Here is a 21,360-nt window from a genome sequence, read left to right as displayed (position 1 = left end):
AAAAAAAACGATTTTCATAAGAAAGAAAATGTTACAAGGCCTTTTTAGGCCCAATCTTGTGGACTCTGTGAAACGGTCTAGGTCTAAGCATATTTTCCACACATATATAATTTGGAGAATCTAATCGACGATCGATCTGATTTTAAACCGACTGGACTGGTTCTCTATAACCGTTTGTAACTTAATTCTAAACGACATCGTTTTCGAGCATAGGGCTCTTTTGAACTTTTAGAAAACGAAGCCGATCTCTTGTCTGGTTTGGTTCGTGATTTCCGATTCTCCGATCCTAAAGTTTCCATTTTTTTGGGGGTTAAGTGAAATCGGCTCCTATAGCGTTGATATTACGCTTCTTCGTCCCGTTGGGGATATTAAAGCTTGTATTCTAGTTGAGTTAGAGAATCATCGAGATTTGTGCAGCACAAGAATCTTCGATTCAGAGAGTACGATTAAATTTAAAGGTAAGGGGCTTTATGGGAATTTGTAAAACAAGGCATGAGTTCGTCTTTATTGCTCAGAAGAAGCCAGAGACTATCTCTTGTGGAGCAAAGAATATGATTCAAGGATCCTATGAGTGAACCAAATTGTTTTGTGTCTTGAAGCTTCAAGGGGGTTTATAGGGTTTATCAAGGATTCACTAATTGTGTTATTGCTTCTTCTGTTTTGTTATCAGGGAATCACCCAATTGTGTAATGTAAGTTCTCTTCTTTTACGGGTTCCTTCAATTTCTCATCTTTGGAAACAAAGTTTGTTCTTTTTGGGATTTTACTGAGATTTTCTGTTTCAATTCTGTTTTAATTTTCTTTTGCAGGGGGATTGTTTTGGAACCTCCTTGTCCTAAAAGTGTTGATGGGATTAGCATTGATCCTGAGCCTAATTGGAATTTCGAGAGTTTGGTCGCTGAGATTGCTTCTGTTGAAAAGAAGCTCAATGGCTTCTCAATGTATCCTCAGCCAATTACTAACACAACCTTACGGTATATATATATCTATGTTTACTTCATTCTGGAGTTCTGTATTGAATTAGGACCAATAACAATGGCCTCAGAAATATTTGTGTTAATTTGTTTGGTATTGGTGTTCATTGGTATGTTAAAAGGATGGGAAGGAGAGGTGGAGGATTTGTAATGCATGTCTCAGAAGATGAGATGGAGAGTGACGAAGGTGAAGAGAGTGATGATGAGGAAGAAGAAGAAGATCATAGTCAAATCTGTACAGCGGGAAAACGTTTTGCCTGTGATGAGCTTTACTTGAGGTGATCATCACCAACTCTTCCTTGCTAGTTTGTTTCAAAATTAAGAAAGGCGTATTGAGGGTTGTTTGATGTTTTTATTGGTTATTTTTTGTTCATACAGTGATGAATCTGATGAAGAGTTTGATCATGAACCTGAGTATATGATGAATAAGTTGGGTCTGGCTGAGAGTGCCCTATATGAGGTTATCAACGACCACCAAACCGAAATCAAGGTGGGCAGATTTGTTTTGTTTTGTTAATAAAGAGGTACATATTGTGGAATGTTTTATTTCGCTTGGTGTACTTGATTAATTGAGCATTTGGTTCTCTTAATTACAGGACGACATTAGGAATCAAGTATCAGTTGTTGAAACAGAAATAATGAATGAGATTGAAACGTCTCTCTCTGCCATAGCCCGGGTTGAAAAGTACAGTGAGACTCGGAAAGAAGTTGAACGGAAACTTGATCTTCAATATCAGCGAAAAGTGTAAGCTATTCTTCCTAGCATTCTAGTTTCAGGAATACATTTTCTTACCAGTTCAGTTCATTTACTGTGATTTTTCTTCTTCCATTGTCTCCAAATTCTTAATGAGTTTTTCTTTTGCTGTTTTCAGTGCTGAAGCACTTGATACCCATCTGACTGCAGTCCAACGCGAACATAAAATTAAATCGCAAATAGAAGAAAGAAAGATAAGGAGCGAGGAAGCTCAGGAGGAGGCCAGGAGGAAGGAAAGGGCTCATCAAGAAGAGAAAATACGTCAAGAAAAAGCTCGCGCAGAGGCTCAAATGCTAGCAAAAATCAGAGCTGAAGAAGAAAAGAAAGAAGTTGAGAGAAAGGCAGCCAGAGAAGTAGCTGAAAAAGAAGTAGCAGATCGCAAAGCTGCCGAACAAAAACTTGCGGAACAGAAGGCTGTGATAGAGAGTGTTACGGGGAGTTCAGCTACATCAAATGCTCAAGCTGGGGGTGAGCTATCTTTTATTTAGTATCTATTTTCATCTATGTTGCTGTGATTGTTCTTTCTTTGTCATATTGAAGATTGTGATCTCATTTCTTACTGTGTTTATTTTTTTATTAATTGTGCAAGGTAATTCAATCCGAGCTGCAGAAAGTGCTTTGATATTGGAGAACCACAGATTGAAAAAGCTCGAAGAACTAGAAACAACGAACCAATCGCTTAAGTCACGTTCAAATGAAGTATCTACATCTTTTTACCGTTTTATCTGTCTGTCTAATCAACATTTGCTCACAAGTCATGTTGCTTATTTACTACTTGTAGAACTTTAGCAGTTTTGAGAAGCATATTGGAAGAGTGATAAGGCAAATAAGTGGGACAAAGGATAGTGTAAGGTATGGTTCATGGTTTCTGCCTTTAATTTATCAGTTTTTCCCCAGACAGGGTTTTAAGATTATTTGTTACATTTCATTGCAGCTTTGCCTTTCCTGTCCTCTAGTGGTATATGCCTAGCTTCTTTTAGCATTTTATTCCGATAGCCTTGATCTTGTTTAACTTGTGGAAATGTCAGTCTTAAGCCTTTGGTTAGAAAGATTTAGATACATTTAAGATGGTTTTGGTGTAACCTTACTTAAGCGTTCTTCATGGACTTTGGTTAATTTTCTTTATTCTTAACTACGTTTACTTTGGGCCTTTGCAGTGGGAAAATCAATGATATTGTGAAAATATTTAAAGACCCTCGTTGTCCGGTATCCATAAGTATTGCAGCTTTTGCAAAGAAGGTAACTTTTATATCTGGTCTGTTTAAGATTTACTTGTTCATCTATTGTTGAATGTTGAAAATGACTCAAACTGTTGTGCTCGGATCTAATTGGTGAAGAACTCTTTGATACGTTCATTTATTGGATTATCTTCTGGACTCTATGATTAGGAAACTGTGAACCGATGACATTAACGTTTTGCTGATTCTTTCAGATGGTCACCACTAAGGAAAAACCAAACCCTTTTGCATGCAGCTATGTCATTGTTTACATCAACTCACAGGTACAAAATTACTTTTGATTTGTACAGTGCATTTTTGTTCTTGTTACTGTTATTGAATATAATCTACCATTTATGCCTACAGTTTCCCCAAGTTATGGATATTCTTCTCGCGGAATTCCACAAAGCTTGCATTTACACTGTCCCAAAGCATATTGTAAACTCACAGGTAAATAAACTTCTTAAGAAATCTATTTTGACAGAATTGTGAAAAAATAGTGTCTTTCTTATTAATTATCTCCTAATGAATTCAGTCAGCTTGGGATTCAGACGCATATGAACGCCTAGATTCTATAATGAGGCTCTACGGTGCACTTGTTCAGGTTTTTGCCTCTTTTATGCAACTATCTCTTATGCATTGTTATTTCCATAATCCGCTAATGCGAGTCTTTTTCTAATGGTAATTACAGACCGATATCCGCGTTGGCAATGCTACTAACGTTCATGGGATAGAACATGGATGGGCTTGGTTAGCCCGGTTCCTTAACAAAATCCCAGCCAACAGAGCCACTGCGACAGCCTTGAACTCCTTTCTCCAGGTTTGCATTGATTGTGGTTACCGATTCTAAATATAAAATCGTCTTTAAAACCATAACGGTGGTATATGTTTATGTGTAGACGGCTGGGTTTGGTCTTCATCAGAGGTACAAATCTCAGTTTCTGAAGGTTGTGAATGTTGTGAGAGAGCATTTCTTGCAGAAATTGCGGGCGAAGAAGGACACGTCGGATCTACTTGTGATCATAGCCGAAATCACAGCGTACTTAGATGACCGGATGTATCTCAAGGAACCTGAAGGAAGAGCTATGAAGACGACTAGTACCTTGTCCTCTGAACTTACTGCTGAATTAAATCAGCCGAACTACAATCAGAATTACCAGAGGAATGATTACAGAAACTACTATTGATTTGATGTTGTAACATTTCGTCGGATAGAAAAACCCATCTCAATTTTCATCAATGTTGTAACACTATAGTTGTCTCACAAGAAGCATTCTTTTGCTTTTATTTCAATTCTTGTTTCATTTTTAACCATTTCTTTGTTTGATAATGTTAACTAATCCTACCTGTTATTTAATTTAAGCATATGATAATTGGTCTCTGTTAAATACCTTTTCTATTCACGGTAACGTGGGCGGCCAACCCAAATATAGTAATGCGTTTTGCGGATCTAATTAATTAATTTGTCTTTTATCCTAACTAGTTCTAATTAAATAATTTAATTCTCATAATTTAATTGTTTAAAAACACTTGTGTTTAGTTGTTTAAAAAACAAAAACTTGTGTTGATATCACTATTCAGATTATGATTACAACCATATCAAGATAAAGAAGCTGGATACAAATACATAATCTTATGGACTAATTGTTTCATGATCGTCATTTCAATGATGAACAAGTGGAACAAGCTCAAGGGTTGTCTTCTTGCTAATAATGATTGATCCTGTTTCTTCCAAGTTGATGTCCTTCACATTCTTCCCTACAGGCACTACCCAATCGAAGAAGTAAAGCAAATTCAACAGTCCCAATTCCACGGTGGTGATTCCCAGCGTCATCCCGGGACAGATTCTCCGGCCAGAACCAAATGGTAACAGCTCAAAGTTTAGTCCTCTGTAATCTATGGAGCTGTCAAGAAACCTGTCAGGGTTAAACTCATCAGGGTTTGTCCATAGTTTTGGATCACGTGCGATCGAGTAGATGTTGATCATCATCTGTGTTTTCACAGGAATATCGTAGCCTTGGATCTTGACATGAGACATTGTCTCTCTTGGAAGCAAAAGTGGAGCTGCTGGATGTAATCTAAATATCTCCTTGACCACAAGCTTGAAGTAGTGAACTTGGCTTAGATCTTGCTCTGTGATTCTCTGTTTCTTGTCCCCAAGTGTTGTCCTAATCTCGTCTTGCACTTTCTTCATCACTCTCGGGTTTCTGATCAGCTCGGCCATCGCCCAGTTCAAAGTGACGGCGCTTGTGTTTACTCCTGCAAGAAATATGTCCTGATACAAAACACAGACGCGTAAGTTCAAATCTTTACAAGAGTTTAGCTTCGTCTAAGAAGAAGATTTACCGAGATGATTCCTTTGAGATGATCTGTTGTGAGTTTGAAAGATTCTCCATCTTTCTCTTGCTTCTTCATTAGATCAAGCATCACATCTACGACGTCAGGGTTCTCAGATACTTGTCTTCCAGGCTTAATATGATCATCGAGCACGTTTTGGAAGAAAGTGTCAAGTTCTGAGAAAACATTGTTTAGTGTCTTGTTCTGACCTGAGATTCGGTCTACAAGCCAACCCACTCCAGGGAAGAAATCAGTGAAGGCAACACCAGCGACTAGCATCTCAAACTTGTTAACTAGATCAGCAACGTTGTCCTCGTCTACGAACTCGCACTTGTGGATATTCACCCCGAACGCGAGCCTACACACGATACTCGCGACTAGCGTGAAAAGGGTCTTCTTCAGATTCACCGGTGATTTTTTCAGAGCGGATTCGGTTAGTTTCTTGATCAACAAGTCATTCTCTTCCTCTCTTATATACCTGAAAGACTGAAACTTTTTCGTGTTCAAGAGCTCCATAACCACGAGCTTCCTCAACGCTTTCCATTCCTCACCGTAAGGAGCGAATCCAATGTCTTTGAAGTTGTAAGAGATCATTCTTGTCGCTACAGTCTCTGGTCGGCTGCAACATTCAAGATCTTGGGTCTTGAGAGCTTCTTCTGCTCCTTCTTTCGATGAGATCACGACTACGGGGACGAATCCGAAGTGGAGAAGCATCACTGGTCCGAACTTTTGTGAGAGATTTCGAAAACATGTGTGAGGCAAACCTGTGAGGTTGTGTAAGTTTCCGATGATCGGGAGCGTCTTTGGTCCCGGAGGAAGCTTCCATTTTGAGGGTTTTAGCCTTTTTGACAAGATTGATAAAGAAACTAAGAAAACAGGTAAAAGACAGAGGAAACAGAGCAAGATTGACATGTTTGATACTCTGTTTTTTTTTTCTTTTCTTTTGTGTTAGTTGGTTCGATTTGATTTGGGTGTTTAATGAGAGACATATATAGACAGTGAGATTTTATTTTTATATACTACTTGGATGAATCATATATTTCTTTGGTTGCAACTTGTATTTTTGTTAAGATAATCATTTTTAATAAATTTATTCATTCAGTCATTGTCAATTATTTTAAAGAATTCATCGTTTTAAAAACTTGTGCTACATGAACAATTATGAATAATTCTGTAGATGACAGAACACAAGAATTGTCAACACTGGTGATCTATAGAGAGATATGCCACAAAAGCCATCAACCTCTGTCTTTAAAGCACAAAACTATTTTTCATCTTCATCCATGAGTAATGATGTATTATTGAAACTGAAATATCGTCAAAGTATCCAAACACATGGGGTGCCACGGGCCCATAAATCTTAATTGCCTCCATGAAATTTCCAAAATTTTGTAATTTATAAGATGTACCTTTCAAATTTATTGGTTACCCTATTTAGACCTAGTCCAATAATTTTAGTTATATTGAAATTAATAGGCAGTTTCTTCTCTTCTTTTGGCAAATAATGTCAAGGTTTGAATTGACAGAGTTGATCGTTTTTTATACAGTTGACTACGTAATTTAGGTTGTCAATAGTTATATATTGATTCGTTTACGTCCATTATTAGGCAGTTTACTCTCTTCTTTTGGCAACGCAACTAATATCAAAATCTCTTTTTGCTAAACGTACAAGTTTTCTCACAAACGTTTGACAATTTTTAAAGTTGACTTTTATCTTTTTCTATAGTTGACTATAGGGCTGTCAATGGTTGTATTTTTGCTTTTATTACGTCGATTTTAACTAGGCATATTACCGCATTAAGTATTCGTTTTTGCGGACCGGTTTGGTTGCGTTATATATTTTGAATTTTTGGTCTTTGTCTGTTTACGTAGACTTGTCTTTATTAAGTACGTATCATCGAAAGTTATTTGAATCAATCTAATATAGATGTCGACAAAAAAAGAAAGAACATTATTTCAGTTTAGTTCTCTTTGTTTGGTTTGGCTCTGATTGTAAATGATGATACCCGATAATAATGCATATGCCATTATTCACGTAACAAGATTGACATTTTTTGCAACAAGATTGAAGAATATAGTTTGCAAAATCGAGTTATATCGACAATTATGGAATTATGCATTAATGATCGATTGACCTTTCATATAAACTCACGGATGCTTTTCTGATAAGAATCCAAAAGTCAATGAATAATTGGTGTAGTGGATACATACACAATGAATTAGTCTTCACTCTCTACCTATCAAGTGTAATTAATGACCATGTGGTTGTGAACTTGAATGTTTTTACCAACTATATATAAATATATACATTATACTTGTGGTTATACAATAATGTGATTTGGCTTCATAAAGAATTTGTCAACATTATCTTTAATTTCAATAGTGCAAACTGCAAGTTTACTATTTTAAATTTGTCAAATTATCCTTTACTCATGTCAATTAGGGTATATTTCAAAATTTTCGGTTGGTTTGGATTATAGAGTTTCTAAGCTATGACAACATTTTTGGTCCTTTACTCATGTCAATTAGGGTTACTAATTAATAGAATGTCTCTAAAGAAAAAAGCAAGGTTAAAACACAAGCATTCAATATAACCAATACTAAAAAAATGTTGCAAACCAAAAAAAGAAACATCTATCAGATTTTCAGTGGAGAAGAACTTGAACTAGGCCAACAGCAACTCCATTGCCGGTGATGATCTTGTCCGCCTCTTCCTTCTCCGGCAAACCCCAATCAAAGAAGTAAAGCAAATTCAATAAAGCAAATTCAACAAGTGTGATTCCCATCGTCATTCCTGGACAGATTCTCCTACCAGACCCAAACGGTAACAGTTCAAAATTTAGTCCTTTGTAATCTATGGAACTGTCTAGGAACCTGTCAGGGTTAAACTCATCTGGGTTTGTCCAAAGTTTTGGATCGCGAGCAATCGCATAGACGTTGATCATGATCTGGGTTTTGGCGGGAATGTCGTAGCCTTGAATCTTGACATGAGATAATGTCTCTCTTGGTAGCAAAAATGGAACTGCTGGGTGTAATCTGAATATCTCTTTGACCACAAGCTTGAAGTAATGGAGATTGGTGAGATCTTGCTCTGTGATTCTCTCCTTCTTGTCTCCGAGTGTTGTCCTAATCTCTTCTTGCACTTTCTTCATCACTTTACGGTTCCTAACTAACTCTGTTATCGCCCATATCAGTGTGGAGGCACTTGTGCTAACTCCAGCTAGAAATATGTCCTGACAGAACAAAAATTGTGTGAATATTTAATTAAAAAAGGGAAGATTAGTCTACACAACTAATAAAGGTCCAAAAACATTACCGAGATCATCCCTTTAAGATGATCCGTTGTGAGCTTGAAAGAGTCTCCATCTTTCTCTTGCTTCTTTATCATGTTGATCACCACGTCGATTATATCAGAGCTATCTGCTACTTTTCTTCCAGGCTTAAGATGATAATCAAGAATGTTTTGAAAGAAAGTGTCGAGGTCCGAGAAAACATTATCGAATCGCTTGTTTTGACCGGAGATCCAATCGATGAATCTACCGATTCCTCCTGGAAAGAAATCAGAGAACATAGAAGTCATCTCAAGTATCTCAGACTTGTCAACAAGGTCGGAGATGCTATTTTCATCGATGAACTCACACTCATGAAGATTAAACCCGAATCCGATCCGACACACAATACTCCCGACTAAAGTGAAAAGGGTCTTCTTCAAATTCACCGGGGATCGTGTCAGAGCCAATTCTGTTAGTTTCTTGACCAACAAGTCATTCTCTTCCTCTCTGATAGACCTAAAATACTGATGTTTTTTGGCGGTGAAGAGTTCGACCACCGAGAGCTTTCGCATGGCCTTCCATTCCTCACCGTAAGGCGCGAATCCGATGTCTTTAAAGTTGTAAGAGATCTTTCTAGTCCCGGCCGTCTCTGGTCGGCTACAACATTCAAGATCGTGAATCTTGAGAACTTCCTCTGCTGCTTCTTTAGATGAGATCACGACCAAGGGGACGAATCCGAAACGGAGAAGTATCACTGGCCCGTACTTGTGGTTGAGATTCCTGGGAGGTAGTTCTTGGAGTTGGTGTAAGTTTCCAATGAACGGAAGCTTTGGTGGCCCCGGAGGAAGCTTCCATTTCGAATGTTTGAGTTTTTTCAAGAAGATTAAGATAAGGGGTAAGAGAATGAGGAAACAGAGGATGATTGCCATTTTTGTTGCCCTCTAGTTTTTTTTAATCTCTTTCTTCTTTGGGTTTTGTATTTCAGATGAAGTGCTTAACGATTAAGAGAAAATAAACAACTTGGGTTGTTTAATAATATTCATTATGGTCAGCTCATGGGTTGTTGTCGATTATTAAATGAGTAGTCCAAACTTCTACGTGTTTGTAGTCTTGTAGAGGTTAGATAGCTTCATGAATCATGATTGACACGAATAAGTCTTACGTATTATATACCACTTTGTGCATCCAACATATCCGAAAATGCCAATTTCTGTCTGATAAGCTTTCTGTTTCAACCACTAATTGATGGTAGTGGGAGAAGCAAAAAGGACGAAAATATGTACTTTTAAACAACTCCCAACGTAGCGTAACCCTATTCTTAATTAATTAGTATTATGGCTTGTGTAAAGAGAGAATTTAATCTGTTTTAACAAAAATGATTTTATAATTTAATTGTTTCTAATGGAAGATAAACCATAGTGTCTACTGTCTACTATTTTCAGTACTTGTAAGATGTTATTAATTTAGAATCAAGCTTAGTGTAGTACAAACATTCCATAACCAAAACACATTCAGTGGAGAAAAACTTGAACAAGGTCAAGAGCAACTTCATTCCCGGTGATGATCTCCTTGGCTTCTTCCTTCTCTGGTAGCCCCCAGTCGAAGAAGTAAAGCAAATTCAATAGTCCCAATTCAACAATGGCGATCCCCATTGTCATCCCTGGACATATCCTCCTACCAGATCCAAACGGTAATAGCTCAAAGTTCAGTCCTCTGTAATCTATGGAGCTGTCAAGGAACCTATCAGGGTTAAACTCATCAGGGTTTGTCCATAGTTTTGGATCACGTGCAATCGCGTAAGCGTTGATCATGATCTGTGTTTTAGCAGGAATATCGTAGCCTTGGATCTTGACATGAGACAATGTCTCTCTTGGGAGCAAAAGTGGAGCTGCTGGATGTAACCTGAATATCTCTTTGACCATGAGCTTGAAGTAGTGAAGCTGGTTTAAATCTTCTTCTGTGATTCTCTCCTTCTTGTCCCCAAGTGTTGTCCGAATCTCGTCTTGAACTTTCTTCATCACTCTCGGGTTTCTGATCAGCTCGGTCATCGCCCATATCAATGTAGTGGAGCTTGTTCCAACTCCTGCTAGAAATATGTCCTGACGTAAAACAAAACAAAAGTCACAAACTGTGTTGCATGCAAGATTTTTAACCACTTATCTTGAAAGATTATAGATTTACCGAGATCATCCCTTTGAGATGATCAGTGGTGAACTTGAAAGAGTCTCCCTCTTTCTCTTGCTTCTTCATCATATCAATCATCACATCGATGATATCAGAGCTCTCTCTTCCAGGCTTGAGATGATCATCAAGAATATTCTGAAAGAAAGTGTCTACTTCCGAGTAAAGTCTATTCAATCTCTTCCTCTCACTGAAGATCCACTCGATGAGCCTACCCATTAATCCGGGAAAGAAATCAGAGAAGATAGAATTCCTTATGACATCTTCAGACTTGTGCACAAGATCATCGATGCTATCTTCATCAACGAACTCACACTCACGGAGATTTATCCCAAACCCTATCCTACACACTATACTTCCGACTAAAGTAAAAAGGGTTTTCTCAAGATTCACCAAAGATCGTCTCGAAGCTAAATCAGAGAGTTTCTTGACACACAAGTCGTTCTCTTCCTCTCTGATATACCTGAAAGATTGAAGCTTTTTCGAGCTGAAGAGCTCGACCACCGAGAGCTTCCGCATCGTTCTCCAATCTTCACCGTACGGTGCGAATCCGATGTCTTTAAAGTTGTAAGAGATTGCTCTGGTCCCAACCGTCTCTGGTCGGCTACAACACTCAAGATCGTGGGTCTTGAGAACTTCCTCTGCTGCTTCTTTTGACGAGATCACGACCACGGGGACGAATCCGTATCGGAGAAACACGATTGGTCCGTACTTTTCGGAAAGATTCCGACTGTTCCTGGGATGTAATTCCCGGCGTTGGTGTAAGTTCCCGATGATCGGAAGCTTCTTTGGGCCTGGAGGAAGCTTCCATTTCGATGGTTTGAGATTTTTCAAGAAGATTAAGATAAGGGGTAAGAGGCAGAGGAAACAGAGGAAGACTGACATTATTCCTGGCTCTGTTTTTGTTTTTTGTTCCGTCTTCTTTGGATTATGTATTTTAGTGTTTTAGTTTTAAAGGTTAAAAATCTCTTTATCATAAGTCACTGTCCGGTGTCTATAATAATTCAAAGTGAATGATTAAAATCAAATAACCCAAACTCTTACTTTTTGTGGTAGTGGTTCGAATCCACTCAGGCTTTGCGGGAATAAAATAAGTTTATGGGCCCAATGGTTCTCTACGTAGCATTCTCTAATGGGTTTAGGCCCAAATCTTGAAAATCTCAGGTTTACACTGCTTTATCAAATTCATATTTTACTTTTTTGGACTTGTGGTAATTATCGCACAACTATAAGAAATAGAAGTACGTATACAGTTAACCAAGTACCGCAACTTATTATTGATAAAAATAAAGTATAGCAAACAATCTTCAACGGTGTTTGAATTTTTGTGTGCCGATGTCATTAATGGTGTTTAACCGGAACAAGAATGAGAGGAGCTTTCTTGTAAAAAGAGATCATTCCAGCATCTTCCATAACAATTAGTTAAAAAAAAATTGAAGCTCCAGATTCGATCGTGCCTACTATATTAACAAACTTTATTATTTCCATGACAAAAAATACATTATAAATTCCATCAAATTCAATTATAAATTCGATTATTTGATTTCAATAATCAATCTGAATGTATCGTTTTTGTTCTAGATCTTATTTCTCTTTCTTTTTTTTTTTGGATCAAAATTTCTCTTTGTTCTGTATCTTATTTTTCTTTGTTCTATATTTAATTCAATATAATACGACATAAAAATCTGAACATTTATGCTATAACATTTTTTACTTAAAAAAACAAAATTTAGAATTTTGTTGAATGAAAAAGATCTTAATCCGTGTTGATTATGATCTAGTTTTTAAGTAAATGAACAAAAGTTATTCTTTCTTGATTTATTATTGGAACATTTCTTTCTTATATAACACAACAAAATCTAAAGAATCTTATGTTTTTTGCTTCATACACTTTCCATGTTATCGAGCTTATATTATTGCTCATCAATAACGTTGAACAGGCACAAGTTGAAGAGGTATTTTCTTGACAATAGAGATATTACCAGCTTCTTCCATATCAATGTCTTCACCTTTAGTCCCATCAGGCATACTCCAATCAAAATAATAAAGCAAATTCATCAATGCTAGTTCCACACTAGCAATCGCCATTGGCATTCCGGGACAAATCCTTCGACCAGAACCAAACGGTAATAGGTCAAAATGTTGTCCTCTAAAATCTACAGAGCTATTTGCAAACCTTTCAGGGTTGAATTCTTCAGGGTCATTCCAACGCTTAGGGTCACGTCCGATCGTCCACACGTTAAGCTGGATTTGTGTTTTCGGTGGAATATCATAGCCTTGGATCTTGATGTGAGACATTGTTTCCCTTGGCACCACAAATGGAAGTGCCGGGTGTAACCTAAAAGTTTCCTTGAGTATGTGGTTCAAATACTCAACTTTGCCTAAATCTTCTTCAGTGATTCTTTCCTTCTTGAGACCCAGAGTGGTTCGAATACTTTCTTGAGCCTTCTTCATCACTCTAGGGTTTCTAATAAGTTCTGTCATCGCCCAAATCATTGTTACCGCGCTTGTATCTATCCCCGCGAGAAATACATCCTAAATACCACATAATAATGATACAAAATTTTTGAATCAATATAGGTTAACATAGGATATAAAGAAAACCAAAATTTGAGAATTTACCATGACAATTGCCTTGAGATTATCCATGTTGAGTTTGAAAGAATCTGAATCTTCTTGTTTATCGATCATATCCAAAATCAAGGTGACAATATCTTGATTCTTTCTTCCCTCTGGCTTCAAGTGATCATCAATCACATGCTGATAAAAAGCATCAAGTTCCTTAAAGACTTTGTTGATCTTCTTGTGTCGTTGAAACAACCAATCTACAAATCTTCCAAGTCCACCAGGGAAGAAGTCAGAGAAAGTGAAAGTCCCTAGAGCTTCTGCTGATTCGGTAACAAGTTCTTCGATCCTGTCTTGATCGATAACAAAGCCGCTTTCATTGAAATTCTGTCCTAAGGCGACTCTACAAATGATACTAGCGGTGAGGGAGAAAAAGGTTTTGCTTAAATCCACAGGAGATTGCTTCAAAGCTGATTCTGACACTTTCTTGACCACGAAGTCGACCTCTTCCTCTCTTATATACCTGAAAGATTGAACCTTTTTAGAGCTAAAAAGCTCGATAACCGCGAGTTTTCGCACTTCTCGCCAATACTCACCGTATGGTGCGAAAGTGATGTCTTTGAAACCGTAAGAGAGTTTTCCGCTCCCCACCGTCTTTGGTCGGCTGCAACATTCCAAGTCATTGGTTTTGAGAACTGCTTCAGCTGCTTCACTCGATGAGATCACAACAACCGGAACAGACCCGAGACGAAGAAAGACCAAGGGTCCGTATTTGATAGAGAGCTTATGAAAACATCTGTGAGGCAATCCTGCGAGATGGTGTAAGTTTCCAATGATCGGAAGGCTTGAAGGGCTTGGGGGAAGATTGAATTTTGAGGTTTTATTCTGTTTAAGAAAGATTGATGATACGATAGTAAGAAGTGAAACTAAGAAGAAACAGAGCAAGATCGTCATTTTTGTTTTTCTTCCTCTGTTTTTGTTTTGTTGGCTCTGTTTCTATGAGTTTAGAACTTCGAAGAGTCTTCTTCTTTATAAGATAGAGATAGAGTGACAGGGATTGACGACGTGATTGAGACGTTAACTCTTCAAATCAAGTGGTTGTAGAGTCGCATACAGAAGTTACTAGATTTGTGGATATTATCTTCGTTGAAATCATAAATGTGACACAAGCATAAACCAAGTCTTGTGGTTCAAAATCCACGTGTTCCGATTACACTTTGTTTTGATTGGTTGAGTGGATAAGCAGTTTCTCAATCATTGTATATTATATGGTTTTTAATGTCAACGATTGTATAATATTATACCTTTTTAAGTCAACGATTACATAGTATGGATATATAGAGATAGATAAGTTTATTTATTAGAGTAAGATTAAAAATAGGTGAGTAGACTTCGAATTTGAAAATTTAATAGATTTTTGATCAAAATTTATAATTAATTAGGATTTTGGTTATGTCATTGTCAAATTTACTAATTTATTGGGGTTTTAAATTATAACTTTAAGAGAATTATAGAGGAAAACGGCAAATGATTATGCCTTTAAACGGCAAATGAAACCTTATTAATGAGGTTTAAATTATATGGTGGAAAATAATGATGTCGTTGGAAATCCACTCTCTTTGATATACTAATTTCTGATGACGTTGAGAGTTCTAAATCTGTTCGAATCCAATTTATTTCTTCTTAGAGGAAACGTAGATGAATAGATGATGGTTTACATGTTTGCTGGCATATTAATATATTATCACTGTGACATCCATATTGTATTTTATTTCCCAAAAATAATAAAAATTGAATATGACATCCATATTTTTTTGAATATGTCAATTCTGTTGTATCAATCAAAGTTAAGATAGATCCAAGTTTCCTTGCATTATTACTTTTGTATATAACTACTTATAGGCTATTGAACTGTTCAGAAACAAACAAAAAAAAACATTAACTAAAATTGGATTTATAGATGTTTGTTTCGGTGGAGGTCTCGTCCTTTAGTATTGAATGTGACATCCCGATGATATGGTTGTGATGAATCACCATCACCTTTTTTTTTTTTTGTTAAGGGTTTGAATCACCATCACAATTAGTATATTTTCATATTCTTAAGCTTGGCACGAGAACTGAAAAGGGAAAAAAACTGCCACGAGAAATACAAAGTTTCTAAGTTGGTTAAAACAAAACATACGTTAAAAAATTTATCCAACAATTTTTTTGACTTGATCGCTTGATTCCTAAAGCCCGAACTTTATATATAAACTTTAGTAAAATATAAATAATAACCCTAAAACCACGTAACGTGGTAGACACCACATGCAAATATCCAAATTAAGTAGAGAAGTTAACCTAATTAAAATCACCTAACTGGCACAACAATTCAAGCTATATATAACGTGCAAGAAATCAGAAATGTAGGCTGAAAATTTGTTTATTATTGATCTCGTCGCTCATGAGTCATGATTTTATGAATGTGAACTTAGCCTTGACTTCAAATGGGTTTATATCGTAAATAGAGTACTTCTAGAGTTTTTGAAAATTTGAACTCGATTATAATGAAAAGCGTGTTTTTTTTAAAGAAAATAATAAATTTGTTTTAGTGCCCACTATTTTGGACGAAATGTTATTATAAAGTCTACAAGTGTTTAATTCTCGTCCTAAGACGAAATGTTGGTTGGTGGTACTAAAAAATTTCCACTACTCTTGGAACATCATAATCCTCATTCTTCCGTCTCAGTCTGTGGCCTGATAAACTCCATATATAGTAGCCACAGAATCATAATTGATTTTTATTACTATATTTGTCCATACTACTAATTGACTCTTTGAAATATCATTTGGTAGACAAAAAGATCGATAACTGCGATAAAGTGACAGCCAGCCACCGAATCTCAATCCAATCATTGCAAAATGGTTTAAATAGAAGATTTGTTATTATTATATAAATTATTGTTTTTGGAATGTTGATCATCAAACATGAATTAATTCTTATATATCTCGCAATAATATCTAGAGAATTATAGGTTATCTTCTCGTATTCTTTCCATGTCATGGAGCTTTCTTTAACTTCTCATCAATGACGTTGAAGGGGCACAAGGTAAATAAGTAGTTTCTTGACTACCGTGACATTACCAGCTTCTTCTATATCAATGTCTTCAACTTTCATCCCATCAGGCAATCTCCAATCGAAAAAGTCAAGCAAATTCATCAGTCCTAGCTCCACGGTAGCAATCGCCATTGATATCGCGGGACAGATCCTTCGACCAGAACCAAACGGTAGAAAGTCAAAGTGTTGTCCTCTAAAATCTACACAAGTATTTGCAAACCGTTCAGGGCGGAATTCTTCAGGGTCGGTCCAACGCTTGGGGTCACGTCCGATCGTCCATACGTAATACGTTAACTTGGATTTGCGTTTTTGGTGGAATATCGTAGCCTTGAATCTTGATGTGAGATATTGTTTCCCTTGGGACCAAAAATGGAACTGGTGGGTGTAATCTTAATGTTTCCTTGACAATATGTTTCAAGCAATCAAATTTGCATAGGTCTTCTTCAGTGATTCTATCTCTTTTGAGCCCGAGGACGCCTCGGATATTTTCTTGAGCTCTCTTCATCACTAAGGGTTTTTTAACGAGCTCGGTCATCGCCCAAATCATTGTTATGGCGCCTGTGTCTATCCCCGCGAGAAATATATTCTGAGCATCACATAAACAGACATATATACATAATAAGCTTAGTAGTTTAAACTAAGTGTTTATTCAATGGTTTGAAAAATAAAAAGATATATGAACCAAAATTTGAACTTTACCATGAGGACTGCTTTGATGTTATCCACATTGAGCTTGAAATCATCTTTATGTCCTTTTTTCTTTATCATATCTAACATCAAGGCAACAATATCTCCGGAGGAATCCAAAGTTGATGGCTTCAAGTGATCATCAATCACATGCTGGTAAAAAGCATCAAGCTTCTCCGAGACTTTGTTTATATTTGTTTGCGTACGAAACAAGCAATCTAAGAATCTTCCAAGTCCACTTGGGAAGAAGTCCGAGAAAGTAAAACTTCCTATAGCTGTTGTAGCCGCGGTAACAAGTTCTTCAATCCCCTCCTGATCGATAATGGAGCCGCTCTCGTGGAAATTCCGCCCTAAGGCTACTCTAAAAATTATGCTTGCGGTGAGGGAGAAGAAGGTAGATCCACAGGAGATTGCTTCAAAGCTGATTCTGACAATTTCTTCACCATAAATTCGATCTCTTCCCCTCTTATATACCTATAAGATTGAACCTTTTTAAGGCTAAAAAGTTCGGTAACCGCGAGTTTTCGCATTTCCCGCCAATACTCACTGTATGGCACAAAACTGATGTCTTTAAAACCGTAAGAGAGTTTTCCGGTCCCCACCGTCTTTGGTCGGCTGCAACATTCCAAATCATGTGTTTTGAGTACTGCTTCAGCTGCTTCGCTCAATGAGATCACAACAACTGGAACAAAGCCGAGATGAAGAAGTATCACGGGACCGTATTTGATGGAGAGCTTATGATAACATCTGTGAGGCAATCCTGTAAGATGGTGTAAGTTTCCAATTATCGGAAGACTAGGAGGGCTCGGAGGAAGATTAAATTTTGTGTTTTTGATCTGTTTAAAAAAGATTGATGATACGAGAGTAACAAGCGAAACCAAGAAGAAACAGAACAAGATCGCCATTTTTGCCTTCCTCTGTTTTTGGTTTCCTTGGTTTCTGTTTCTTGGATAGATGAGCTTAGAATCTCAAAGAGTCTTGTTTATAAGGGGTTGATGATGTGATCGATACGTTAAATTTTCAAGTCATGAATGCGACAAAAAAAAAACATAATCATGTCGTGTGGTTCAAAAATCATTGATTGATTGATTGGATCATTGAACGAAGACGAGTTATGGACCTCATGGCTTTTTATGTTGCTAATAGGAACGCCGTTTGGTAAAAATCGCATCATTTAAGACAGAACTATGCCCTTGTCGACCACTGAGACACTTCCATGTTGACTGATGTGCAAGTTTCCTGAGGGGTGTTTAAAAAAGATTGATGAAACGAGAGACGAAAGCAAAACCATGAACTCTTCTCTTCTAGTTGGTGGATGTTATCATCATTGGGAATTTAGGTTGATAAAAAAGATGGGACAGAGCCGAAGCAATTCATGTGGTCCAAACTAAGCTTTGCTCTCTAGTCTCTACAACGCCAGCCACCAGCTATCACGAGCAAATCTGTGAGGATTGCCGATAGAGTTGGATAGGGAGAGACTGGTTAACTAACAAAATGGTGCAAAACAATCACAATTCCCTATATTGGAATTTAAAACACCGAGTAAGAGAAGAATGTGATTGCAGAAAAAGAGAATCTTATAGAGAATAATCCGCGAGCAACATTTCAGATCAGTAAAATAGAATACCAAAGCTTCAGCTAGAGACAACTCAGTATATACTACCACAAAATGCAACAACAAGAAAGGGAGTGAACGATTAGAAAACTAAACAGGATTTTTATTCGGCTGTTGCTTCCTCCATGACTTGTTCTGCGGTAGCTGGTGCCACGGGGTAGTAATGGTAGTGTAGCTCCCCAACATCATCTCCTGATAGTTTCGTCCATCCTTCGGGACCAACGTGGTACACTGGTCATATGAGAAGAGAACAAACTTATGAGCTAAATCAGAATCTTGAAAGTTAAATATTACATTTGAACCACAGATGCATTCAGATTACTAACCGCTAGCAACTCCACCACTGGCTCCATCACGGAATGTCGCATGGTAGATTGATCTCCTTGCTAACTCGGAAGCTTCTTCAACTGACATATCATATTTGTACCTGATGATGCAAGTAAAATCATAAATATGAAACGGTTGCTTAACTAACATCATTAGATTTTGGTTTTTAGCCTTTGAGATTGGGACAAAAGCGATGAAGATGTTGTTTGGGAAATGACTTACCCGCTGTCCAGCACACCGTAAGCATATGGTGAACCAGAACCGACTGAAAACCTGTCTCCCTTGAGCCGTCCTCCTTCGTTGTCGACATAGTATAGTCCGGGACCCTATTATACAAGAAGTAAACGGATTTAGCATTTCAAAATTTCCTTTTGCGTGGGAAGAAAATAACAGTGTTGAAGATATGAAGTTGGTTTTACTGACAGTTTCGTCCCATCCAGCAATCATTGTACCAACAGAAAGTCCCATTCCACGGTATGAATAGAGCATGTTGGCAAGAAGTTTCGAAGCTCCGGAAACAGAGATTCTCCTCTTGTTTGCCAGCTCATGTAGACGGCACTTGGATAGACAAATAAATTAAGAGATCAGCCATAAAATCAACAAACAAGATGTTGGTGATAAAATGAAGAAGTCTACAATGGTATTAACATGCCAAAATTTCACATCGCATTCAACAAACTAAGTTCTTTATTTATTTGCTATCTAAGTACAGAGGAAAAAAAGCTGAACTTTCTTGCTACAGAATGTTTGATTAGAAAAAAAGGGGATCTAAAGCCACCACATGCTCAACTGAAATTGCATGCTTAGCATTCAAAGAGGCTTGTATGATCTTAGGGTCAACATCAAACAAGCAAAATCTTTGTCATTCTTTAATATAGACAGAACTAAAACTTAAAGCATTTGATAAGGTAAATGAATCTGCTGCTTTTAGAAATATATAAAAAAATCACTATATAACAAGGCAGCAAGATTCCCGATAACCACAGAGAGAAAGATTAATCAAAGATCCAAGTTATCAGTTCAGACACGGCCAAAAAGATTTCTAGTTAGGTACCTTAATTCCAAGATTTCTGTGCCAGAATTGGCAATCAGCAGCTCCTCCAGCCATTGTACCGAGCATATAAGGATTGATTTCAATAATCTTCTTCACAGATTGTGAGGCTGAATGTGGTAAACAGATTTAAAACATTAACAAAAATCACACAACGTTTTCTTTCCTCTACTGGTTCACAATTAATGGCCAACAGAATGAAAACTAGAAATTTGTTTGACACTCCAGCACAAAACCAAAACCAACAACAAGCTAACTTAATCTTCATTGTACTAGTGTTTCTACCAAAGTCAACTATATCGAAAGGATGCATATTTTTGGAGGAATTCTTAAGAGAGCTCACAGCTAAACATCGTCAAAGTCTGCAAACAAAACTAAAAGTAAAGTGATAAAAGAGAACATACAGATATATCCTCCCATGCTAGCCCGAGAATCAGCAGCGACCATAACACCACCTTTGAAGATAAAAGCGAGAGTGGTTGTTCCTTTTGCATGCTTCAACATGTCTTTAGCTTTTTTCTGAAATCCATCAAACTGAAACCAACAAATAAAACCAGTTTCGTAATCAAACAACATTGAAAATTCACTCACACTGCTTCGAATCACAAACAAAAACAAAAAAAGTCACCTCTTTAGTACGGGGTAGATCAAACGAGGGTACAGAAGAAAGCTCATCAAGCATATCACTGCTCGAGCCAAATCCAATCATAGGCATGGAAGTCTCGAACCCACTAGTATCAAGCTTCATCTTTGCAAACCCTACAGAATCATGAAAAATCCCAAATTGAAAAAAAAAATATAAGTACCCATCGAAAATCAGAGAAGCTACAATAAAAATAAGCTGATCCAGAAGGAGATAAACCAAAATCAGATGTCAATCAAAGAGTTTTTCTCTCATAACTTCAAATCAGATCTAGCACGAGATACATTGGTGTCTGTATAAGAACCCTAAACCCTCATCTTCATTAACATAGCCAAATCAATGATACTAGAGCTCGATTAAGGATCGGAAACGTACCTTACTGGAGAAAAGTATCAAGTCGAGAGGAAAGGCTTAGCAGAGAAGAAGAAGAAGTAGCTCTAAAGTGACAAACGACGACGAGAAGAAGAAGAAAGAGATCGTTTCTTGAGCTCCGGGCAAACCACAAATATGGGCCATAAACTGTAAAATCATATTGGGCTATCAATTTAATGGGCCGATCACTTTTTCTTATCTGTGGTTTGTACTGAAATAAACATGATAATAAATCAATATTATGATACATTTTTATTAATTTCATAGAA

At 37.1% G+C, this 21,360-nt stretch overlaps 6 protein-coding genes, 1 long non-coding RNA gene and 1 pseudogene across 13 annotated transcripts; 2 read left to right on the top strand and 6 right to left on the bottom strand.

Moving 5' to 3' along the window:
• The first annotated feature begins 145 nt into the window (after positions 1 to 145).
• Positions 146 to 4,321, top strand: GLE1 (nucleoporin GLE1-like protein). Its single transcript, NM_101182.4, has 14 exons — positions 146 to 691; positions 809 to 973; positions 1,096 to 1,251; positions 1,352 to 1,463; positions 1,570 to 1,718; positions 1,846 to 2,195; positions 2,317 to 2,426; positions 2,509 to 2,579; positions 2,885 to 2,966; positions 3,160 to 3,228; positions 3,311 to 3,394; positions 3,480 to 3,548; positions 3,636 to 3,764; positions 3,844 to 4,321. Coding segments are annotated over exons 1-14 (1,836 nt in total). The 5' UTR covers positions 146 to 689; the 3' UTR covers positions 4,132 to 4,321.
• A 110-nt stretch (positions 4,322 to 4,431) lies between these two features.
• Positions 4,432 to 6,371, bottom strand: CYP71B7 (cytochrome P450, family 71 subfamily B, polypeptide 7). The gene is made up of 2 exons (NM_101181.3): positions 5,291 to 6,371; positions 4,432 to 5,219 (listed from the first exon to the last, which is right to left on the bottom strand). Exons 1-2 carry the CDS (start codon positions 6,191 to 6,193, stop codon positions 4,608 to 4,610), a joined length of 1,515 nt encoding a protein of 504 aa, NP_172770.1. The 5' UTR covers positions 6,194 to 6,371; the 3' UTR covers positions 4,432 to 4,607.
• Positions 6,372 to 7,739: 1,368 nt separating this feature from the next.
• CYP71B29 (cytochrome P450, family 71, subfamily B, polypeptide 29) lies at positions 7,740 to 9,606 on the bottom strand. Its single transcript, NM_101180.2, has 2 exons — positions 8,598 to 9,606; positions 7,740 to 8,514 (listed from the first exon to the last, which is right to left on the bottom strand). The coding sequence occupies exons 1-2, from the start codon at positions 9,480 to 9,482 to the stop codon at positions 7,927 to 7,929; spliced, it is 1,473 nt and encodes a 490-aa protein (NP_172769.1). The 5' UTR covers positions 9,483 to 9,606; the 3' UTR covers positions 7,740 to 7,926.
• A 389-nt stretch (positions 9,607 to 9,995) lies between these two features.
• Positions 9,996 to 11,727, bottom strand: CYP71B28 (cytochrome P450, family 71, subfamily B, polypeptide 28). 2 transcript variants are annotated; one of them, NM_101179.3, is made up of 2 exons: positions 10,735 to 11,727; positions 9,996 to 10,652 (listed from the first exon to the last, which is right to left on the bottom strand). In NM_101179.3, exons 1-2 carry the CDS (start codon positions 11,617 to 11,619, stop codon positions 10,065 to 10,067), a joined length of 1,473 nt encoding a protein of 490 aa, NP_172768.1. In that variant the 5' UTR covers positions 11,620 to 11,727; the 3' UTR covers positions 9,996 to 10,064. The 2 variants fall into 2 exon arrangements, with proteins under 2 accessions (NP_172768.1, NP_001318992.1); NM_001332062.1 differs by having other exon boundaries at positions 9,996 to 11,727.
• A 741-nt stretch (positions 11,728 to 12,468) lies between these two features.
• On the bottom strand, positions 12,469 to 14,463 carry CYP71B2 (cytochrome P450, family 71, subfamily B, polypeptide 2). 2 transcript variants are annotated; one of them, NM_179322.1, is made up of 3 exons: positions 13,896 to 14,299; positions 13,357 to 13,822; positions 12,525 to 13,269 (listed from the first exon to the last, which is right to left on the bottom strand). In NM_179322.1, exons 1-3 carry the CDS (start codon positions 13,970 to 13,972, stop codon positions 12,658 to 12,660), a joined length of 1,155 nt encoding a protein of 384 aa, NP_849653.1. In that variant the 5' UTR covers positions 13,973 to 14,299; the 3' UTR covers positions 12,525 to 12,657. The 2 variants fall into 2 exon arrangements, with proteins under 2 accessions (NP_172767.1, NP_849653.1); NM_101178.4 differs by having other exon boundaries at positions 12,469 to 13,269; positions 13,357 to 14,463.
• A 1,488-nt stretch (positions 14,464 to 15,951) lies between these two features.
• AT1G04987 lies at positions 15,952 to 16,194 on the top strand. Its single transcript, NR_138814.1, has one exon. It is a non-coding gene; the product is annotated as an other RNA (long non-coding RNA).
• Positions 16,195 to 16,233: 39 nt separating this feature from the next.
• On the bottom strand, positions 16,234 to 18,038 carry CYP71B27 (annotated as a pseudogene). Of its 2 annotated transcripts, one of them has the most exons (3): positions 17,631 to 18,038; positions 17,096 to 17,557; positions 16,234 to 16,982 (listed from the first exon to the last, which is right to left on the bottom strand). The 2 variants fall into 2 exon arrangements; another variant differs by having other exon boundaries at positions 16,234 to 18,038.
• Positions 18,039 to 18,564: 526 nt separating this feature from the next.
• Positions 18,565 to 21,275, bottom strand: PBE1 (20S proteasome beta subunit E1). 3 transcript variants are annotated; one of them, NM_001332061.1, is made up of 9 exons: positions 21,095 to 21,253; positions 20,705 to 21,024; positions 20,481 to 20,610; positions 20,350 to 20,421; positions 20,080 to 20,186; positions 19,449 to 19,583; positions 19,248 to 19,351; positions 19,025 to 19,125; positions 18,589 to 18,929 (listed from the first exon to the last, which is right to left on the bottom strand). In NM_001332061.1, the coding sequence occupies exons 2-9, from the start codon at positions 20,822 to 20,824 to the stop codon at positions 18,802 to 18,804; spliced, it is 897 nt and encodes a 298-aa protein (NP_001323153.1). In that variant the 5' UTR covers positions 20,825 to 21,024; positions 21,095 to 21,253; the 3' UTR covers positions 18,589 to 18,801. The 3 variants fall into 3 exon arrangements, with proteins under 3 accessions (NP_172765.1, NP_001323153.1, NP_001184978.1); NM_001198049.1 differs by having other exon boundaries at positions 20,705 to 20,835; NM_101176.3 differs by lacking the exon at positions 20,350 to 20,421 and having other exon boundaries at positions 18,565 to 18,929; positions 20,705 to 20,835; positions 21,095 to 21,275.
• Between the last annotated feature and the right edge of the window lie 85 nt (positions 21,276 to 21,360).

This window comes from Arabidopsis thaliana (assembly GCF_000001735.4).
Source record: "Arabidopsis thaliana chromosome 1 sequence".
Classification (NCBI taxonomy): Eukaryota; Viridiplantae; Streptophyta; class Magnoliopsida; order Brassicales; family Brassicaceae; genus Arabidopsis; species Arabidopsis thaliana.
The sequence above is the reverse complement of the archived record's forward strand: the minus strand, read 5'-3'. Positions and strand labels throughout refer to the sequence as shown.

Coding starts and splice junctions, on each gene's coding strand:
- CYP71B2 (NM_101178.4), bottom strand. CDS start 14,253: ATGACGATCTTGCTCTGTTTCTTCTTAGTTTCACTTCTTACTATCGTA. Junction 13,270..13,356: donor ATCTCAAGGCAATTGTCATG/GTAAATTCTCAA, acceptor TGTGGTATTTAG/GATGTATTTCTCGCGGGGAT.
- CYP71B7 (NM_101181.3), bottom strand. CDS start 6,193: ATGTCAATCTTGCTCTGTTTCCTCTGTCTTTTACCTGTTTTCTTAGTT. Junction 5,220..5,290: donor ATCTCAAAGGAATCATCTCG/GTAAATCTTCTT, acceptor GTTTTGTATCAG/GACATATTTCTTGCAGGAGT.
- GLE1 (NM_101182.4), top strand. Junction 974..1,095: donor ATTACTAACACAACCTTACG/GTATATATATAT, acceptor GTATGTTAAAAG/GATGGGAAGGAGAGGTGGAG. Junction 1,464..1,569: donor ACCACCAAACCGAAATCAAG/GTGGGCAGATTT, acceptor TCTTAATTACAG/GACGACATTAGGAATCAAGT.
- PBE1 (NM_001332061.1), bottom strand. CDS start 20,824: ATGAAGCTTGATACTAGTGGGTTCGAGACTTCCATGCCTATGATTGGA. Junction 20,422..20,480: donor TAGCATGGGAGGATATATCT/GTATGTTCTCTT, acceptor GACGATGTTTAG/CTGTGAGCTCTCTTAAGAAT. Junction 19,584..20,079: donor ACAGAAATCTTGGAATTAAG/GTACCTAACTAG, acceptor TGTCTATCCAAG/TGCCGTCTACATGAGCTGGC.
- CYP71B29 (NM_101180.2), bottom strand. CDS start 9,482: ATGGCAATCATCCTCTGTTTCCTCATTCTCTTACCCCTTATCTTAATC. Junction 8,515..8,597: donor ATCTTAAAGGGATGATCTCG/GTAATGTTTTTG, acceptor TTGTTCTGTCAG/GACATATTTCTAGCTGGAGT.
- CYP71B28 (NM_101179.3), bottom strand. CDS start 11,619: ATGTCAGTCTTCCTCTGTTTCCTCTGCCTCTTACCCCTTATCTTAATC. Junction 10,653..10,734: donor ATCTCAAAGGGATGATCTCG/GTAAATCTATAA, acceptor GTTTTACGTCAG/GACATATTTCTAGCAGGAGT.